Source organism: Theileria equi, assembly GCF_000342415.1.
Source record: "Theileria equi strain WA chromosome 4 map unlocalized gcontig_1105316255033, whole genome shotgun sequence".
Classification (NCBI taxonomy): domain Eukaryota; phylum Apicomplexa; class Aconoidasida; order Piroplasmida; family Theileriidae; genus Theileria; species Theileria equi.
In genome coordinates, this window is record NW_004668228.1 from 960,830 (window position 1) to 975,090 (window position 14,261).

General features: G+C 40.6%; 7 protein-coding genes across 7 annotated transcripts; 3 read left to right on the forward strand and 4 right to left on the reverse strand.

The window, feature by feature from the left end:
- Nucleotides 1–83: 83 nt before the first annotated feature.
- Nucleotides 84–2,453, forward strand: BEWA_016150 (hypothetical protein; the record flags this gene model as incomplete). Its single annotated transcript, XM_004832449.1, has 1 exon — nucleotides 84–2,453. The coding sequence occupies one exon, from the start codon at nucleotides 84–86 to the stop codon at nucleotides 2,451–2,453; it is 2,370 nt and encodes a 789-aa protein (XP_004832506.1).
- A 1,380-nt stretch (nucleotides 2,454–3,833) lies between these two features.
- Nucleotides 3,834–4,601, forward strand: BEWA_016160 (RNA recognition motif domain containing protein; the record flags this gene model as incomplete). The annotated part of the gene is made up of 4 exons (XM_004832450.1): nucleotides 3,834–3,879; nucleotides 4,047–4,156; nucleotides 4,190–4,260; nucleotides 4,352–4,601. The coding sequence occupies 4 exons, from the start codon at nucleotides 3,834–3,836 to the stop codon at nucleotides 4,599–4,601; spliced, it is 477 nt and encodes a 158-aa protein (XP_004832507.1).
- A 227-nt stretch (nucleotides 4,602–4,828) lies between these two features.
- BEWA_016170 (hypothetical protein) lies at nucleotides 4,829–6,208 on the reverse strand (the record flags this gene model as incomplete). The annotated part of the gene is made up of 1 exon (XM_004832451.1): nucleotides 4,829–6,208. One exon carries the CDS (start codon nucleotides 6,206–6,208, stop codon nucleotides 4,829–4,831), a length of 1,380 nt encoding a protein of 459 aa, XP_004832508.1.
- Nucleotides 6,209–6,414: 206 nt separating this feature from the next.
- On the reverse strand, nucleotides 6,415–7,137 carry BEWA_016180 (hypothetical protein; the record flags this gene model as incomplete). The annotated part of the gene is made up of 1 exon (XM_004832452.1): nucleotides 6,415–7,137. One exon carries the CDS (start codon nucleotides 7,135–7,137, stop codon nucleotides 6,415–6,417), a length of 723 nt encoding a protein of 240 aa, XP_004832509.1.
- Nucleotides 7,138–7,256: 119 nt separating this feature from the next.
- On the reverse strand, nucleotides 7,257–8,126 carry BEWA_016190 (hypothetical protein; the record flags this gene model as incomplete). The annotated part of the gene is made up of 1 exon (XM_004832453.1): nucleotides 7,257–8,126. One exon carries the CDS (start codon nucleotides 8,124–8,126, stop codon nucleotides 7,257–7,259), a length of 870 nt encoding a protein of 289 aa, XP_004832510.1.
- A 165-nt stretch (nucleotides 8,127–8,291) lies between these two features.
- Nucleotides 8,292–8,993, reverse strand: BEWA_016200 (conserved hypothetical protein; the record flags this gene model as incomplete). Its single annotated transcript, XM_004832454.1, has 4 exons — nucleotides 8,292–8,441; nucleotides 8,474–8,539; nucleotides 8,594–8,736; nucleotides 8,816–8,993. The coding sequence occupies 4 exons, from the start codon at nucleotides 8,991–8,993 to the stop codon at nucleotides 8,292–8,294; spliced, it is 537 nt and encodes a 178-aa protein (XP_004832511.1).
- A 1,876-nt stretch (nucleotides 8,994–10,869) lies between these two features.
- On the forward strand, nucleotides 10,870–13,758 carry BEWA_016210 (hypothetical protein; the record flags this gene model as incomplete). Its single annotated transcript, XM_004832455.1, has 1 exon — nucleotides 10,870–13,758. One exon carries the CDS (start codon nucleotides 10,870–10,872, stop codon nucleotides 13,756–13,758), a length of 2,889 nt encoding a protein of 962 aa, XP_004832512.1.
- Between the last annotated feature and the right edge of the window lie 503 nt (nucleotides 13,759–14,261).

Genomic DNA, 14,261 nt, shown 5'->3' on the forward strand with positions numbered 1-14,261 from the left:
TGGAAGGGAGGAGTTTTCCAGTACCCCATCTAACGGGATTACACATTCTTCTCCCTTTACTTTCCCAGTCTCGGTATAATGGGATGAGTATTCTGGTACTACTGTACACAGTATCTTTACTAGATCTGTGTTACTGTAGAGAACCAAGTAGTCTCCGCAAGGAAGTTGTAAACACCACCTTTGACCTCTCTTCTCCAAATCCTTCCCTGGCTAGAGACTATGAAAGTGCAGTGGATGGAGTAACCTATTACTCCTACTTTCCCAAGGGAGTATGGTTCAACAAGGTTGTAGATGCTAGAGTCACCATCTGGGAAGCTGAAGGAGAAGAGAGATGTACAATACCATTCCTAAGTGTTGAAGGTGACAAGAGCAGGCTCGTTCTTCATGTTTGGCCTAATAGCGTAGAATCCAAGATGTTGTACTATGAGAAGGTATATGGAGAATGGAAGATTGCAAGTGTAAGATTTAAGGGTCTTCCAGAGTCAGAGAAAGTTGTATCTCAAGATGACGATGAGATAGGAGACCTTGATGAGGCATTACCAGAGACCAAAGTAGAAGAACATGAGACTCCAGAAGTTTCTATAGAGGATTCCAAGCCAGAAAAGGAATCCGAGGTTCTAGAAGAGCCCACTATAGAACCAAAAGTATTTACCCATGAAGATATTGTAGTTGAGGGGATACTGAAAGTTTATGAATTTTCACCCAGTACTGAGACATCAAAAGAGGTTTCCATCGCAGAAGATTCACATACTGAGGTCCCCGAAGAAGCTAAAGACAGCCCTAAAACTAGTGCAGATCCCTTTCGACTACCATCAACATTTCCTGACCCTGAAGATGTAGGCCCCTTGGTCTCAAAGGTCAACACATCTCGCTTTAACGTAGAAGAGGGAGAGGAAGACTGTGTCAAGGTTCTTAAACTAAAGGCTAAGGGTCGTTTGACAAGGAAGGTAAGGTATGATGGACAAAAATTATGGTCCAGTGGTATAGTTGGTCCTTCCTTCTTTTCAGCAATACTCTACATGGATGGAGATAAGCCTACTCTGGCTGTTATAAGGACAACAGGTTCTTTTATCGGTGAATACATGGAATATAGATACCATGATGGTATTAAATGGAAAAATTGTAACGAAGGTTGTCATATAAATAGACTAGAGAAGCTGAAGAAGCAGTATAAATATGCAACACCTTCTACTCTAGACCTTTCTAACCCGGATACCTCCAAGTTCGATGTGCATACAGAAACGGAATCTGGAGCATCCTTCAAGTCTTATACTCCAAGGGATGCCTTTCATATCTCCTCTGTTATGGATGCCGGAGCTACTGTCTGGAAATCTTCTGGAGATGAAAAGTGCGTATTTGTAGAATCTTATGCTAAGGGTGGTGTAGAACTTCTTTACCTGGAAACTTCCGGTGGTACTATGTCTAAGTACTTTGAGAAAGTAGATGGACAGTGGAGGGATATTACAGAAGAGGGTTTTAATGAGAAGGCAAAGACAATGATCGGAGAATCGGGAAGGGATGGTACTTTAAATATCTCTCATCCAAGTAGACTACTATGCAAATCCTTTGACTATACTTTTGCTGCTAACGCGGTAAGATTAGTGGTTCCCAAGAAGGGCGTTAGTGTTACAAAGCTAATGAATGATACTGAAGAGGTTTATACCCTTTCATCCGGTGAGACATTACAATATGTAGATGCATATCTCAACAAGGATGGTAATCCTGAACTTGTGTTGGTTACTCTCAGAACATCTTCTGGCTTATCACGAAGAGATTATGTAAAGAGTGAAGGTAAATGGGAACCTTGCAGTAACAGTGGTGCCAAGATTAAGAACTTAGTGGTTATTTCTAACTGGGAATCGGACTTTGGACTTGATGTTTCAACTACTGATACTAAAGAATGCAGTGTCTTTGAGGCAAAATTACTGGGAGTCACTACCAAGCACTTTTACCCTAAACCTGGCCATGTCGCTATCCAAGTAAAGGACGGTAATAAGGAACTATGGACCGGTGGAGCCAATGATCGTTGTCTTTCTTGCCTTATTTATAAACATGGTGATAAGGAGTTACTGGAGATGGTTGTGGTGAAGAATTCAGTAGTAAAAAAGTACTTTGAGAAAGCTGATGGCAAGTGGGTTGAGATAAAGAAGGAGGACTTTTTAACTAAGCTAAACGATATGAATGAGGAAACCAAACAAGAGCCTGAACCCAGTGATCAAGGAGCTCAGAGTGAAGAGATCGACCAACAAGAATCTTATGATACGCAGACAAGTTCTCCATCTGTAAACATCCCTGAAGATCAAGACCCTATGACCGATAATTCTGAAGGTAATGATACCGTAGATGCAGATTCTGCTAAAACCACTGATAATACTGTGAAAGAAGCCTCGGAAGGGGAGGTTGAATCGAAGGAGAGGGATATAGACGGTACACTGTGTTGGAGCTCCATTTGAAGGTGTTACAACTAGTCTATATCTCCTAAATTCGGATTTCATGCCACTGAGATTATTCACTGAGGAAAGTCTGTATGGAAGGGAGACACTGAAAGGGCCTTGGTCATAAAGTTGTACGAGAGGAATGAATCCCTATATACTTTGTTGCATCCAGAGATCTAATGCTGGGTGCAAGATTAGCAGGTTTTGATACCTGGATGGGGGAATGGAAACCTTTGGAAAGGGAGGATTTTAATAAGTTCAAAGAACCAAGGGCTGTAAATACCTCTTGAGAGCATGAATACAGCCGTATATAGAGCCTTCAAACTTCATAGCGGCTAACATTTTTAAAACACATTAGTGAACACTCATTATTCAACTAGCGTAAGATCCGCCAAGATGGCTAATTCTTTGAGAATGAGAAAAGATTTAATAAAAGGAACGTTGAGTAAAAAGTGGGCCTGTTACACCACCATGGTGATTATATAAACCACTCATACGTCCTTTGGATGTATTAATTTTTAATGCAGTTTATTACGTTATAACACCAGTTACGGTTAAAAATGATTTTAGGCAGGTTTGCCCCTGTGGACCCTTGAACAAGTTCCATTAATGCATGCAAAACAATCCAGAGGATATTGAACATTTACCGATTTTACATGGATGAGCAGTCCCAGCTGAAACTACGCAGTATATTACCACGCCATGGAATGAGTCCCTAGAAGAGCCCGGCCCCTCGATCAGTGAAAACTCTTGGCAGTTTTACCATTCAAACATTTTCATTCTCTAGCACCCATTCATTATAATAAAACCATCTTAAACCGCTTTAGAGGTTGGAAATCTCAACGAATGCACTCTGCTGGTTTTGTGTTCTCTGGTACAGGACAGCTCTTTAAACTCCAATAGACGTGTTCGTACCAAAACAATCCAAAAGCCCTTGGAAGACGGCAAAACAAACGTTTATGGGTCCTTAAAGTGGACTCTTAGGGATAACCCTTGTGGGCCTCTACGGGACTTTTCCATCAATATCCTTGGCAATTCCTCAGCCCATGCATAATCAAAAGCTCTCAATAATGGCAAGAAGATGCTGAAAAGCTGTGGAGTCCTCAATTCATGACTCTGTCTTGTGGAAGAAGGGCCCACACATTGGCATTTCCATGTGGAAACACTGGAGATTCCACGGCTTTTCAGCATCCTCTCGCCATCATCACTCCAATGGTTGAGGTGATACAAGTCAATGAGCCGTTTTAAGGCCTAAAAGACGACCCTGTAATGTGTGGGGAATGGAGCGAGGGGCGACGTCGCCACCGTTTATTTCACAAATTCCGCACATCAAATGTGTGCGTAGAGGTCTATCCGCGACTTTATCCGTTTAATCCTTTAGAACATCCGCCCAAAAGAATGGGAAGTCGATTCGAGTCCATGGAAGGCAAAAGGCTCTACGTGGGTTCGTTTATTCTCCCGTTTGTGCCTTTCTTTTCCTATTTTTGTCGTACCTTTACAATATTCCTTCATAAATTCATGTGTTGCGCTCATTCATTACCCACATGATCGATTGCATGCAAATGTGTTTGGCCTTTTGACTTGTCAGTCGAAATAAAAGCTTCCATACAGGAAACTTGAACGAAGATACCACAACTGATCAGATCGATTCGCTATTTTCGAGGTTTGGGATTCTGACAAACGTCTGGGTGGCCAGGAGGCCCCCAGGATTCGCCTTTGTTGTAAGTCTCCTTCATGCTCCCATGCGCCTTTAGACCTTTGAGGATCCCAGAGATGCTTCAGATGCAATTGCCGAGCTAAATGGCCGGGAATTTCAAGGCACCACGTACGTTTTGTAGATGGCTCACTTGTCTATAATCCACGCCCACCTCTGACGGAGCGAAATATTCACCTGAAGGCATACATTAAACGTACAGATTGAGGGTGGAGTATTGCAAAGGCGCTCGTCCATCCAGACCCTTTAGAACACGCGAAAGGGATCCGCATGCGTTTCCAATGAGAAATGCCGAGTTTGTCTTTTCCATCCTCATTCGATTAGCTATAGGAGGAGTAGATCTAGAAGTATGCAAAGAAGAAAAAGCCCAAGTTATGGGCGACCATACCCTAGAGATAGACGACCCTACTAAAATGTACAGTATAATGTTACACGTTAGTTCAAAGTTATAGCTCTTCACACCATTTGTTCTCTTCTCGAATCTGTACATGCGTATGAATGGTGTATAGAATGGGAATAAGGGCGAGTCCATGTTGCAAGGGTTGGCATTAGGTTCTTCATTACAAGAGGGAGGAGTGGTTAATAGAAGTGAGTACAAGTCCTGGCATTCCAGTATACCAACAAGATAGTAGTCTAGAGGGGAGAGTCTCTACTACCTACCAAGGGTATGGAGAGTATTTTACAGACGGGCCGCTAGGGTAAGCCATAGCTTATATCCTCCGTATCCTAAAGAGCCTCCACCTGCTAATACATCAGTCACTATTAGAGATGTCTCAATTATATCTGTTTTACTGGGTGGTCCAGGAAACCCTATTCTCTTGAGAGCTTTGAGTGATTTTACAAGATCTCCCTCGGTAATATTAGTAGTGTGGTGTCCAAAAAATTTTACCCACTGACCTTGTCTTATTAAACTCTTCTTGTAATGCTCATATTTCTTTGGAGTATCAAACTCCAGTTCAATAAGAAGAGGAACTGTTGGGTGACCAGAGTGATAATAAGCGCAGACACAAGAAAGCAAACCATCTGATTTTATACCAAGTAGTTTTCCACCACATTCAACGTCTTTAAGCCTGAATGGCCTACCTCCTGACCATTTATGTGTGCACTTGAAGAAACTAGAACCTCTGACTTCCGTATTAATAACTTCAAATTGCAGAGTGTTATTTCTAGGTGAATACGTTTCTTTAATAATTGAGAGATCTATAACCACTCTTGGTGTCAAAGAATCATCAAGTATACCCTTAATTTTGGCTATATTATTACCAGGTTGTTCACCCTTTAAAGCATTTTCCTCTTCCCAGTGAGTGTCTCCTGAACATCTACTGTACCACCTGTTCTCAAACGATACTCCAGAATGCCCATTTTCTGGCTTGAAATAAATGAGGAATATATCAGAATCGTTTTTGCAGTATGCGTTAACTGATTTAACTTCTTTAATGTTTGAAAGTCCTGAATAGTTAGTTTTACTATCCTTGAATCTTGACACAGAACCTTTTATAACCTCATGGATATATAAAGTACAACCCTGATATGTAGTTTCAGTCACTTTAATTTGTTTACCAGAACAGCCAGAGCAAGAATAATTTTGGCCCAGCTGACTACCTTTCTCTGAGAAGTTAATTATGTGAGCCTCTCTATTTTTGCATACCCAATTGTCAAGCTCTTTTAGGATATGATCAGGGGTTTTATAACCAGATTTGCTCCATTTCCTATCTTCTTTAGTAGTTGTATAATATTCACCATTGTGACCTAACTGAACAGCAAGGGGCTTATCATGGTTTGAATCTCCTAACCAATAAATTACTGAAACGGTTGAACAATAAACTTGGTTAGGAAGCCCGTTTCCCGGAGCTCCCTTAATTTTAGAAATTGTATATCCATTGGGTGGTTTATGTATACAGACCTTATAACCTGGAAAGTCTTTTGGTTCAATGTATTCGGTTACAGTTATAGCAGCTCCACCTTCATAGTATGTGTAAGTATACTTTCCATTGTCATCGTTAGAATGAATGTCATGAGCTTGATATTCAATATCCACTTCAACTGTGCTCTGGTCCATACCACATTAGTAACATCTATGGTACAACAATCTAACATTCTCTACTAGTCCCTCCACTGGTTCCCTCTATCCTACAGTCATCCTTCCATAGTTACCATCATGGTAGTAACCCATTAATGTCTCAACTGGTGTGAGCAGAATGATCAGTATGGATGAATGAATGGCATTCCTAAGGAGGAAAAGTTCACAAGTGGACCTATGTATACTCAATATGGTACATTCTTTAAACACTCTATAGAATACCCGTGTCTAACCCAAGGATCTCCATTAGTACGTTTGTACAACCAATAAGCAAATCCAGTAAGAGAACCAGATATAACACAAACTCCAGTCAGAACATATCCAGCTATAGCACCACCAGTATTAGAGGCTGGAGAAGAGGCTTGACCACCATGAGCTTCAGCACGAGGAGAATCAGGAGCTTCAGGTTCAGATAATCCCAGGTCAATTACCTCTTCTTGTACTCCGTCGTCAGCACGTCCTAGTGAAGATTTATAAGTGCATTTGTTGAACTTATGACATTTAAGCCCTTCTAGTACTCCTACAAGTTTGTTCCAGTTTCTGCATTCTGTAATGTTAGTCGGTGTTATACCATTTAGTGCGGTAGGAATCTTAGTCCAATTCTTATCATAACTTCTTTTGCTTTTCCTGTACCATCCTATAGTTTGGGAAGATCCTCCGGTGGAATTAACATATACGAGTATCGGATCTTCTGTACAATAGAATGCATATACGTCTACAGGACCTTCTATAGGGAGACCCAAGTTTCTAGAAGTTATACGTCTTCTTTGACCTTGATCACCATTAAGATAAAATTTAATACCGGTCAATTTTGAACTACCAGAAATAGTATGCTTATAGGCTGTAATTTGGCTTGAGGTATGACCAGGATTTGTGCAAGAAACTGGCGCAGGAATGACGGAGACCATACCTTCACCATCCTTTTTCTTACCATGCTCCTCACAACAATAACTAATCTGAGATGGTCCATCTGCACCTTTTGTGAGATTAATCGTGACACCATTATGGTATTGACAAGCGAGTCCGTCTAACTTGTTGGTAATAGCTTCCTTACTCCGTTACCATCACCACCATAGAATGTACTACCATCATCATGTTCTGCCCATTTAGTACCACTCTTGTCTGTACTATAATACCACTTAGAATCTCCACCCTTTACGTCAAAATTAATCATGATAGGTACAGGAGAGATCGATGTGCTCGAATAGAATCTTATTCCATTTATTTGACCACCAGTAGGAATAATAATATCCTTAATCTTCTGCTTTTGATATTCTATCCTGGAAATTCTCGTGTCTCTATCTATACCATTGATTTTATAGGCTGTACTAACATACTCGCTTCCAGGAGGGGGTTTTGAATCATGGACAAGTTCTATAGTTACATTCTTTGAAAGACTGGAGCTAAAGTTGAAAGGTTTATTAGGACGCTCAAGATCTAACGGGAGAACATTGTTTATGGAAGCGTTTCGGTCGTCCAGTCTGTCTTGTAATGATGTTCCTCCAGAATATCCGTGGTGTCTCCAAATTGTTGCATCACCCTTTGCTTCCTCTTCATCTTGATCGTGTTTATAGAAGTACTCCGGTTCATGAGGACTATCTCTCTTGACTACCTCAATAACAAGCGGCTTGTTCTCGTCTCCATCCCAGTAGTAGACTGAGACCTTGGTAACACCTTCTATGTCTTCTCCATTATCTTCACCTAGTGTATCACCTCCATATAACACTCCCTTGAGAGTGAATGAGTTTTTACTGGAATGAGTATAAGAAACAAAGCCAACGGCATTATCAATACTAGTCTTCTTTTCGGCCTTTAGGCCAGGTATACTATTATCAGCCTTGTTGCAAGTACATGATCCCTGGCACTGCACATTTAATGTTAACACTCCAGCACTCATCCTCCATGTTCAGAGAGTCTACTCCTTCAAAACTCCGAGATCCATGAGTAATCTCTTACCTACTCACTAGTCATTCATTCTCCTCCCTCTCACAAGACTGGCTCACATCCCTCATTCTTTGGAACATCCTCCTTCCAGTCGGATAATACACATTCCTTCCTGCAGTCAACTCACCTTTGCTTCTTCTTCGGGGGTAAAGTCATTGATGATATCAAATTCCCTGCGAATTTGTTCCGGAGTCTTTCCTTTAATCATCGATGCGACTTTTGCGCATGTGAGTTCCAGCAAGGGTTTAATGTCCAAAAAGTTTTCAGCCTGTAAATTTTGGATGAAGGACCAAAACTCACCAAAATGAGCTCAAAGAGAAACTCCTTGTCCACGTTAACAAACTCGTAGTCCCACTGTGAGACAACCTGCAGAGAATGGATGAATGAGAGAAGAGGAAGAGGGGAGCAACTCCGACTTACCTCGTTCAGCTGGGCAGATTTAAGCGGCTGTGGGATCTGAGATGGTGGATTGTTGTAATGATACTTGCAATATTCGATAATTTTGTTCAAAACCCGTGTCTTGATGTTTGGCAGCGGAATCGGCTCGCTCTCGTCATCAATTTCTGTACTTTGATATCACCGGCAAGAATGACAATGAAATGGAGTAGAAATAGCGTAGATATGTCAAGCAAAGAGACGAACCGCTGAGAATATTCTTGATGACGTTACTCATGCAGATAACGTCCCTGTTCACCGAACAGGAAACGCCCTCTGATGATACGAGAGTCACAAGCTTCTTAGACGATGACATTTTGGTGTCTAGATGCACATTTTTTGAAATGAAAAAGGGACGCAGGTCCAGTGTGGCGACGGTGACCATCCGGCAAGATGGAGCATCTTATGTGGTCAGTTAGCATCATGAAGTGATTATGCGACTTTAAGGGGACAATTCCCGAGAAACGAGGAACTAATGGCGACCAGAGGCCTCTGGGAGCCCATGGACTACAGGGGTACCTGGAAGAATGGCTGACGAGGAAAATTCTGCGCTCTTAGACCGACAAATAGGTCATCATAATGGGCTCTCAAATGTAGTATAATGAAGTTTAATCCCGTGTGTAAGACTTGTGTACGTTAGGGCAACTCTAGGGAATCCCTGGGCAGAGGATGGATGGGTAAAGACTGAAAGGGGCCTGTGTGCACAAAGGGTACCTAGAATGAGGAATGGATGGATCTCTGGTGCATGTAATTGGTCTACTCATGTGACTGAAAGATGCTAAGGCTAGCAAGAGACTTGAAGGAGTCTCTGGAGGATACAATGGACTGGGAGTATCTATGGATGACCTCTGGAGAAGGTTTAGAACGTAGACTAGTGGGATTAATGGTTGTTGGTAGAAACAGGAAGGAGTTACGGAGGACTTTGTCTACACACCTGAGGTGTACCATCATACAGATGACTGCGCAGCTCTCCCATTATAGCCACGCATGTTACACTTTTAAAGCATAAAGTCATGGCTACAAACATGTAATTAGCTATGAATAACATGGAATTGATGGTTGTGCAACTCTAGTCGGAATAGAGCATCGTGTATCCACGGTTTTTGAGCCAGAAGTCTCGGATAAAACGCACCAGTTTGCAATTTACATTCCAAACTTTACAAACATATGGCAAGTTTGTGACAAGATGCTCAAATTTGGCTCTGGCAGCCGCGAATCTGGTCCTGATTCTGCCGATAAATTCTCCTGAAATCTCCAGACTTTTCCCCAAAAACACAAAATGGCTCAGACATGGAACGTTTTAAACTCTATACCTCAACATATTATACTCGTGTGTGGATTATAAAGGCCATTCAGTCTCTTGTGGAGATGCAAACGCCAGGTTACCAGCTCTCGTTTCTCCGTCAGATGTCCATTTAACTGGATATACTGTATTGAAACATGCTTTTAGTAGAAAATGATGCCATTAATTGGTCCTAAAGAGCTCTGTTTACGGTACTTTTTCCGGGAGGATCTGACCGTCTCCCTTATAGGGCTCAGTAGGGGTAGGAATCCGCACGCTCTCTTTCCGAGTATGGATGGCCTAGACGTCTCATAAACGCTTCTATTGGATAAAGAGACTATTCATGCACGGAAAATAGCCTCATGAGACTCTAAAAACTTACAGGTGAGCCGTTGTAAGACCCACCCCTGACGGCCTTCCATGTCCGCTCACTCCTCTATACTCTTAAATTGTCACAATTTTCCACAAATAACGGCATATAAACCTTTAACACTTGTAAAAAATGTAAATATTGAGGGAGGTTTTGACATTTCCGCGGATATGGGTGGTCTCTGCAAGTACTCCCTCTGGGATTCTATTTGAGGGGTTATGATTCCCCAGTTCATTTTATATTTTTAAGTGAAAATTTTTGTCAAAATTATACATTTGAAGTTTAAAAGTCCTAGTGGACATTAAATGCAGTTTTAAATTTACAAATTGTCTTCTTCCTGGGTGTTTATTCTCTTTTACCATTTTAACGTTTCATACACTTATTCATGTACAGTATACTACATATTGTTTATATTTAACAACAACACCCATATTTTAAGCTTTAAAACATAGAATCTATACAATACAACATCGCTTTGACAGTTTTATTATATCACGTACTATAGATGATTTATATTCCATTTTTTGCTTTATATATTGTTTATCATGATTTATTTTCATTGCTCCATTCACTGATACGCTGGGTATTCTCTGAGGGTATTTGCGGAGGATGGGAAATCAGAACGCTGTTCTCATAAATGTAGGAATACATCCGGGATATTCAGGCAGAGCCGATCGTACCTATGAAAAGGGGGTTTACACATATACTTATAAGGGTAGAACTATAAAAATTTCGGAGGAAAAGCCTGAAAAGCTTCCTGGGTACAAGGTAACAAGGCACCAGAAGACAACAGGTGAATCTTGTAGTCTTTATCATGGAGCAATAGAATTTCATGGATTTGTAGATTTGATAAAGTATACTGATGTCTACGTCTATTTCTGGGAGGGAGATGATGATTATAAAGTACCCTTGGTTATCCAACTTGGAGATGCAGATAACTACTACATTAGTGATGTTAACAGTACAAAATGGAAAAGGGCGTATGGCATTACCTTTAGAACCTTGAAGAATGATACTCTCAAGAATCTACTTGATCAAGAAAACTGTAAGAAGAATGGAGCTCATGTTATGGATATTTCCAAGGGGAAGGAAGGACCGTATAAATGTCCACTATCTACTTGTAACAAGGAAATCTTTGCAGCCTCCTTTGAAAAGGCGCCGTCATATGAACATTCCTTAAAATTTATAGGCAGTTCTGTAACTAGGTTTGAGAAGAAGGGAAAGGTTCAGAAGGGATTGCCATTTCCGAGGAAAGTAGATTGCTTTTATATCTATCTTGATCTTGAAAAAAACGAAGATACACTTCTTATCTACATGGATCCGATTGGAATGAAACATCCTTGGCATGGGTATTTGGGTCCGAGATGGTACAGAAGAGATTTTGAGGATGAAAATAAATGGATAGTAGTAAAAGATGAATTCAAGCCTGCTGGCCCTTACGATTCTGACAAGATAGTGAAGATTCTTCTTGAATATTTACCAAAACAGGAGCCTATAGTGTGCACTGAAAGGCCAGAGGAATATTCCGACCTGGAGACCGTTCCAATGATTGATCCTAATTTCACCATTGATAAGATTACTCGTCTTCCTCATCTAAATTTTAGAGATCCTGAGGAAGATGTAAATTTCTCAAGAGATTCCGATTCTCCGGATTATGGAAGTAATTATCCACTTTTTCCACCGGAAGATATCTCATTGGGTGACAGGATATTTATTCCAAGAAATCTGACTTTAGATGCTCCGGAACCCCCTAAAATGCTAGATGAAAGTCCAGTTTCTCCGGTGAATATAAATGTAGGACCTTCTGTTCCTCCATCTGAAATTGGTATAGAAAACTTTGAGATAGATATCCACACTAAAAATTCTTCGGAGAATGTAGTTACCGTTGATTTTGATGCGACTGGGACTTATGGATATGATTTGATGGCAGAGGTTTATACAAGAGATATAGAAGGTGGACAAGCTTCCCCTGATTTTAAAATTACAAATATCGTATTTTCTAACCCATCTTCAGAGATCTCAATCTCCAAGGACATGACAGAAAACATTAAATCTACTGATACTGTTGTTATAGATGTACCCTTTATAGATCTACTTGAAGGACAGGATTGTTCATATGGATTGGAAAGGAAGTCATCGAACAGCATTGATGCGGAATATTCCAGTGTATTCTCTACCACTTATGGTGGATATTCTACTGTTGAAATCGATGAGGTAGTAGAACATGAGAAATATGGAGGTGTTGCTTCTGCTATTGAAATAATTGAAGAATCATCCCATAACATGTTGTCAACAGGAAATGAGAGACAACCTATTTCTGTGGAGATAGAAGATCCTTTTTCTACGAAAAAAACTGGAAATCTATATAGAACACTCTCTGGATCTGGTGAGGGATATTCAGATAGCGTTGAATTAAGCTATGATACTTCATCAAACATTATAAATGGCGCTAGCGCTATTATTTACGAAGATTACGATACATCAAAATACACGAAACATGGATATGAATCTAATGCTTATGACTGGGATGAGACTATATACAAACCAGGTGTTTTAGATTCTACAATTGAACATATTCATCCTAGTGGTGTTGAAGGATCTCCAATTGTTGTACCTCTTGGACTTATTCCACTACCTCCTCCCGGTGTTTCTGGCGTACCATCAGTAGATTCTCCAGGAGTAATAGGAAAAGCAATAGAGGAAGTACCACAAATAGAAATAGAGAGAGAAGTATTACAATCACAGGTAGAATTGGTAGGAGATTTTGAAGTAGAATCGGAAGGTGTCCCTATTGCTTATCTACCCGTCCAAATTCCTGATACTGAGTCTGAGACAAAGATTCTCCTACAAGGTAGTCCTGTGGCAGAAATGGCTGAGGATACTATAGATGGTGAAAGACTAAAACACCTTATTGCTACTGTTTTTACTGGATCCCCAATTGCTGTACCCAAAGAATATATTACATCTCCAATTCCTGATGTTAAAGGTGATGTTGTTAAAGCTGGAATGGGAGACATTGGTGAAGGTGTAGTTCCTCTAGTTCAGCTTGATGGAACCCCTATCCCCTCTGTTTATATTGATCCACAAACCCCCATTCCTACCGATGCTCAAGGATCTCCTATTGATGCTATTACCATTGTTGGACAATCCCCGGATATAACTGTTACCATTGATAATTCTCTTGTCGAGTTTTCTTATGATTCCAATTTCGTTGTAACTGGTTCGAATTCGCATTATTATGTTGAAGAAAATAATCAGAACCTGTATTCTGTTGAGGAACATGATGATACTAAGGTTGAAGATATACGCCTTGAAACTACCTTACCAGGGGAATCCAGCCTACCTAATGTTCCAACGCTTCCAGTATGTATTGCAGATCCATCCATTACTTGCTGTTGGTGGTGGTATCTTTTATGGGTTATAATAGTTTTACTTGTTATTATTCTGGTATGTGTTCTGTGTAGAAGATCAATAAAAGTCTTGATTATCAAGGTATAGAAGCGGTAGAGGTAATGTGGACATGCATGAGCGTTCATATACTTTGGAGAATCTTTACCATAAGTAGCCACCGTGCCCACAAAATCGCTGTGTTTCCATTACACTGGCCACGTTACATGGTGTCTACTTTCATGCATATAATTCTCCCGTCGTAATCCTCTGAACATATGCCAGTGAACGCCCATTTTCATCCACTCTACTGATCCTCTTGTATGGATCTCAAGGTATCCTCTGCGTTTCCTTTGGTGGTTTATGGATCTTGTATGCATTGTATGATCTTTGATGTTTGCGCTGTGGATATGCGCCCTGGGCTTTAATCTCCCTGGAGAGTCTTGTGCGATGCTCTGTTCCAGATTTTCTATCAGAGCGTCTGTTTTTATGATCATGTATATGGCGGAATTTAGAACTGGGAAATTCTGTTGTTCGTTATATGGAGCATTTGATCCTGTGATCATGTTTATATGTATGATCTATACATTGGAATATATTGAATAGTAGCTTTA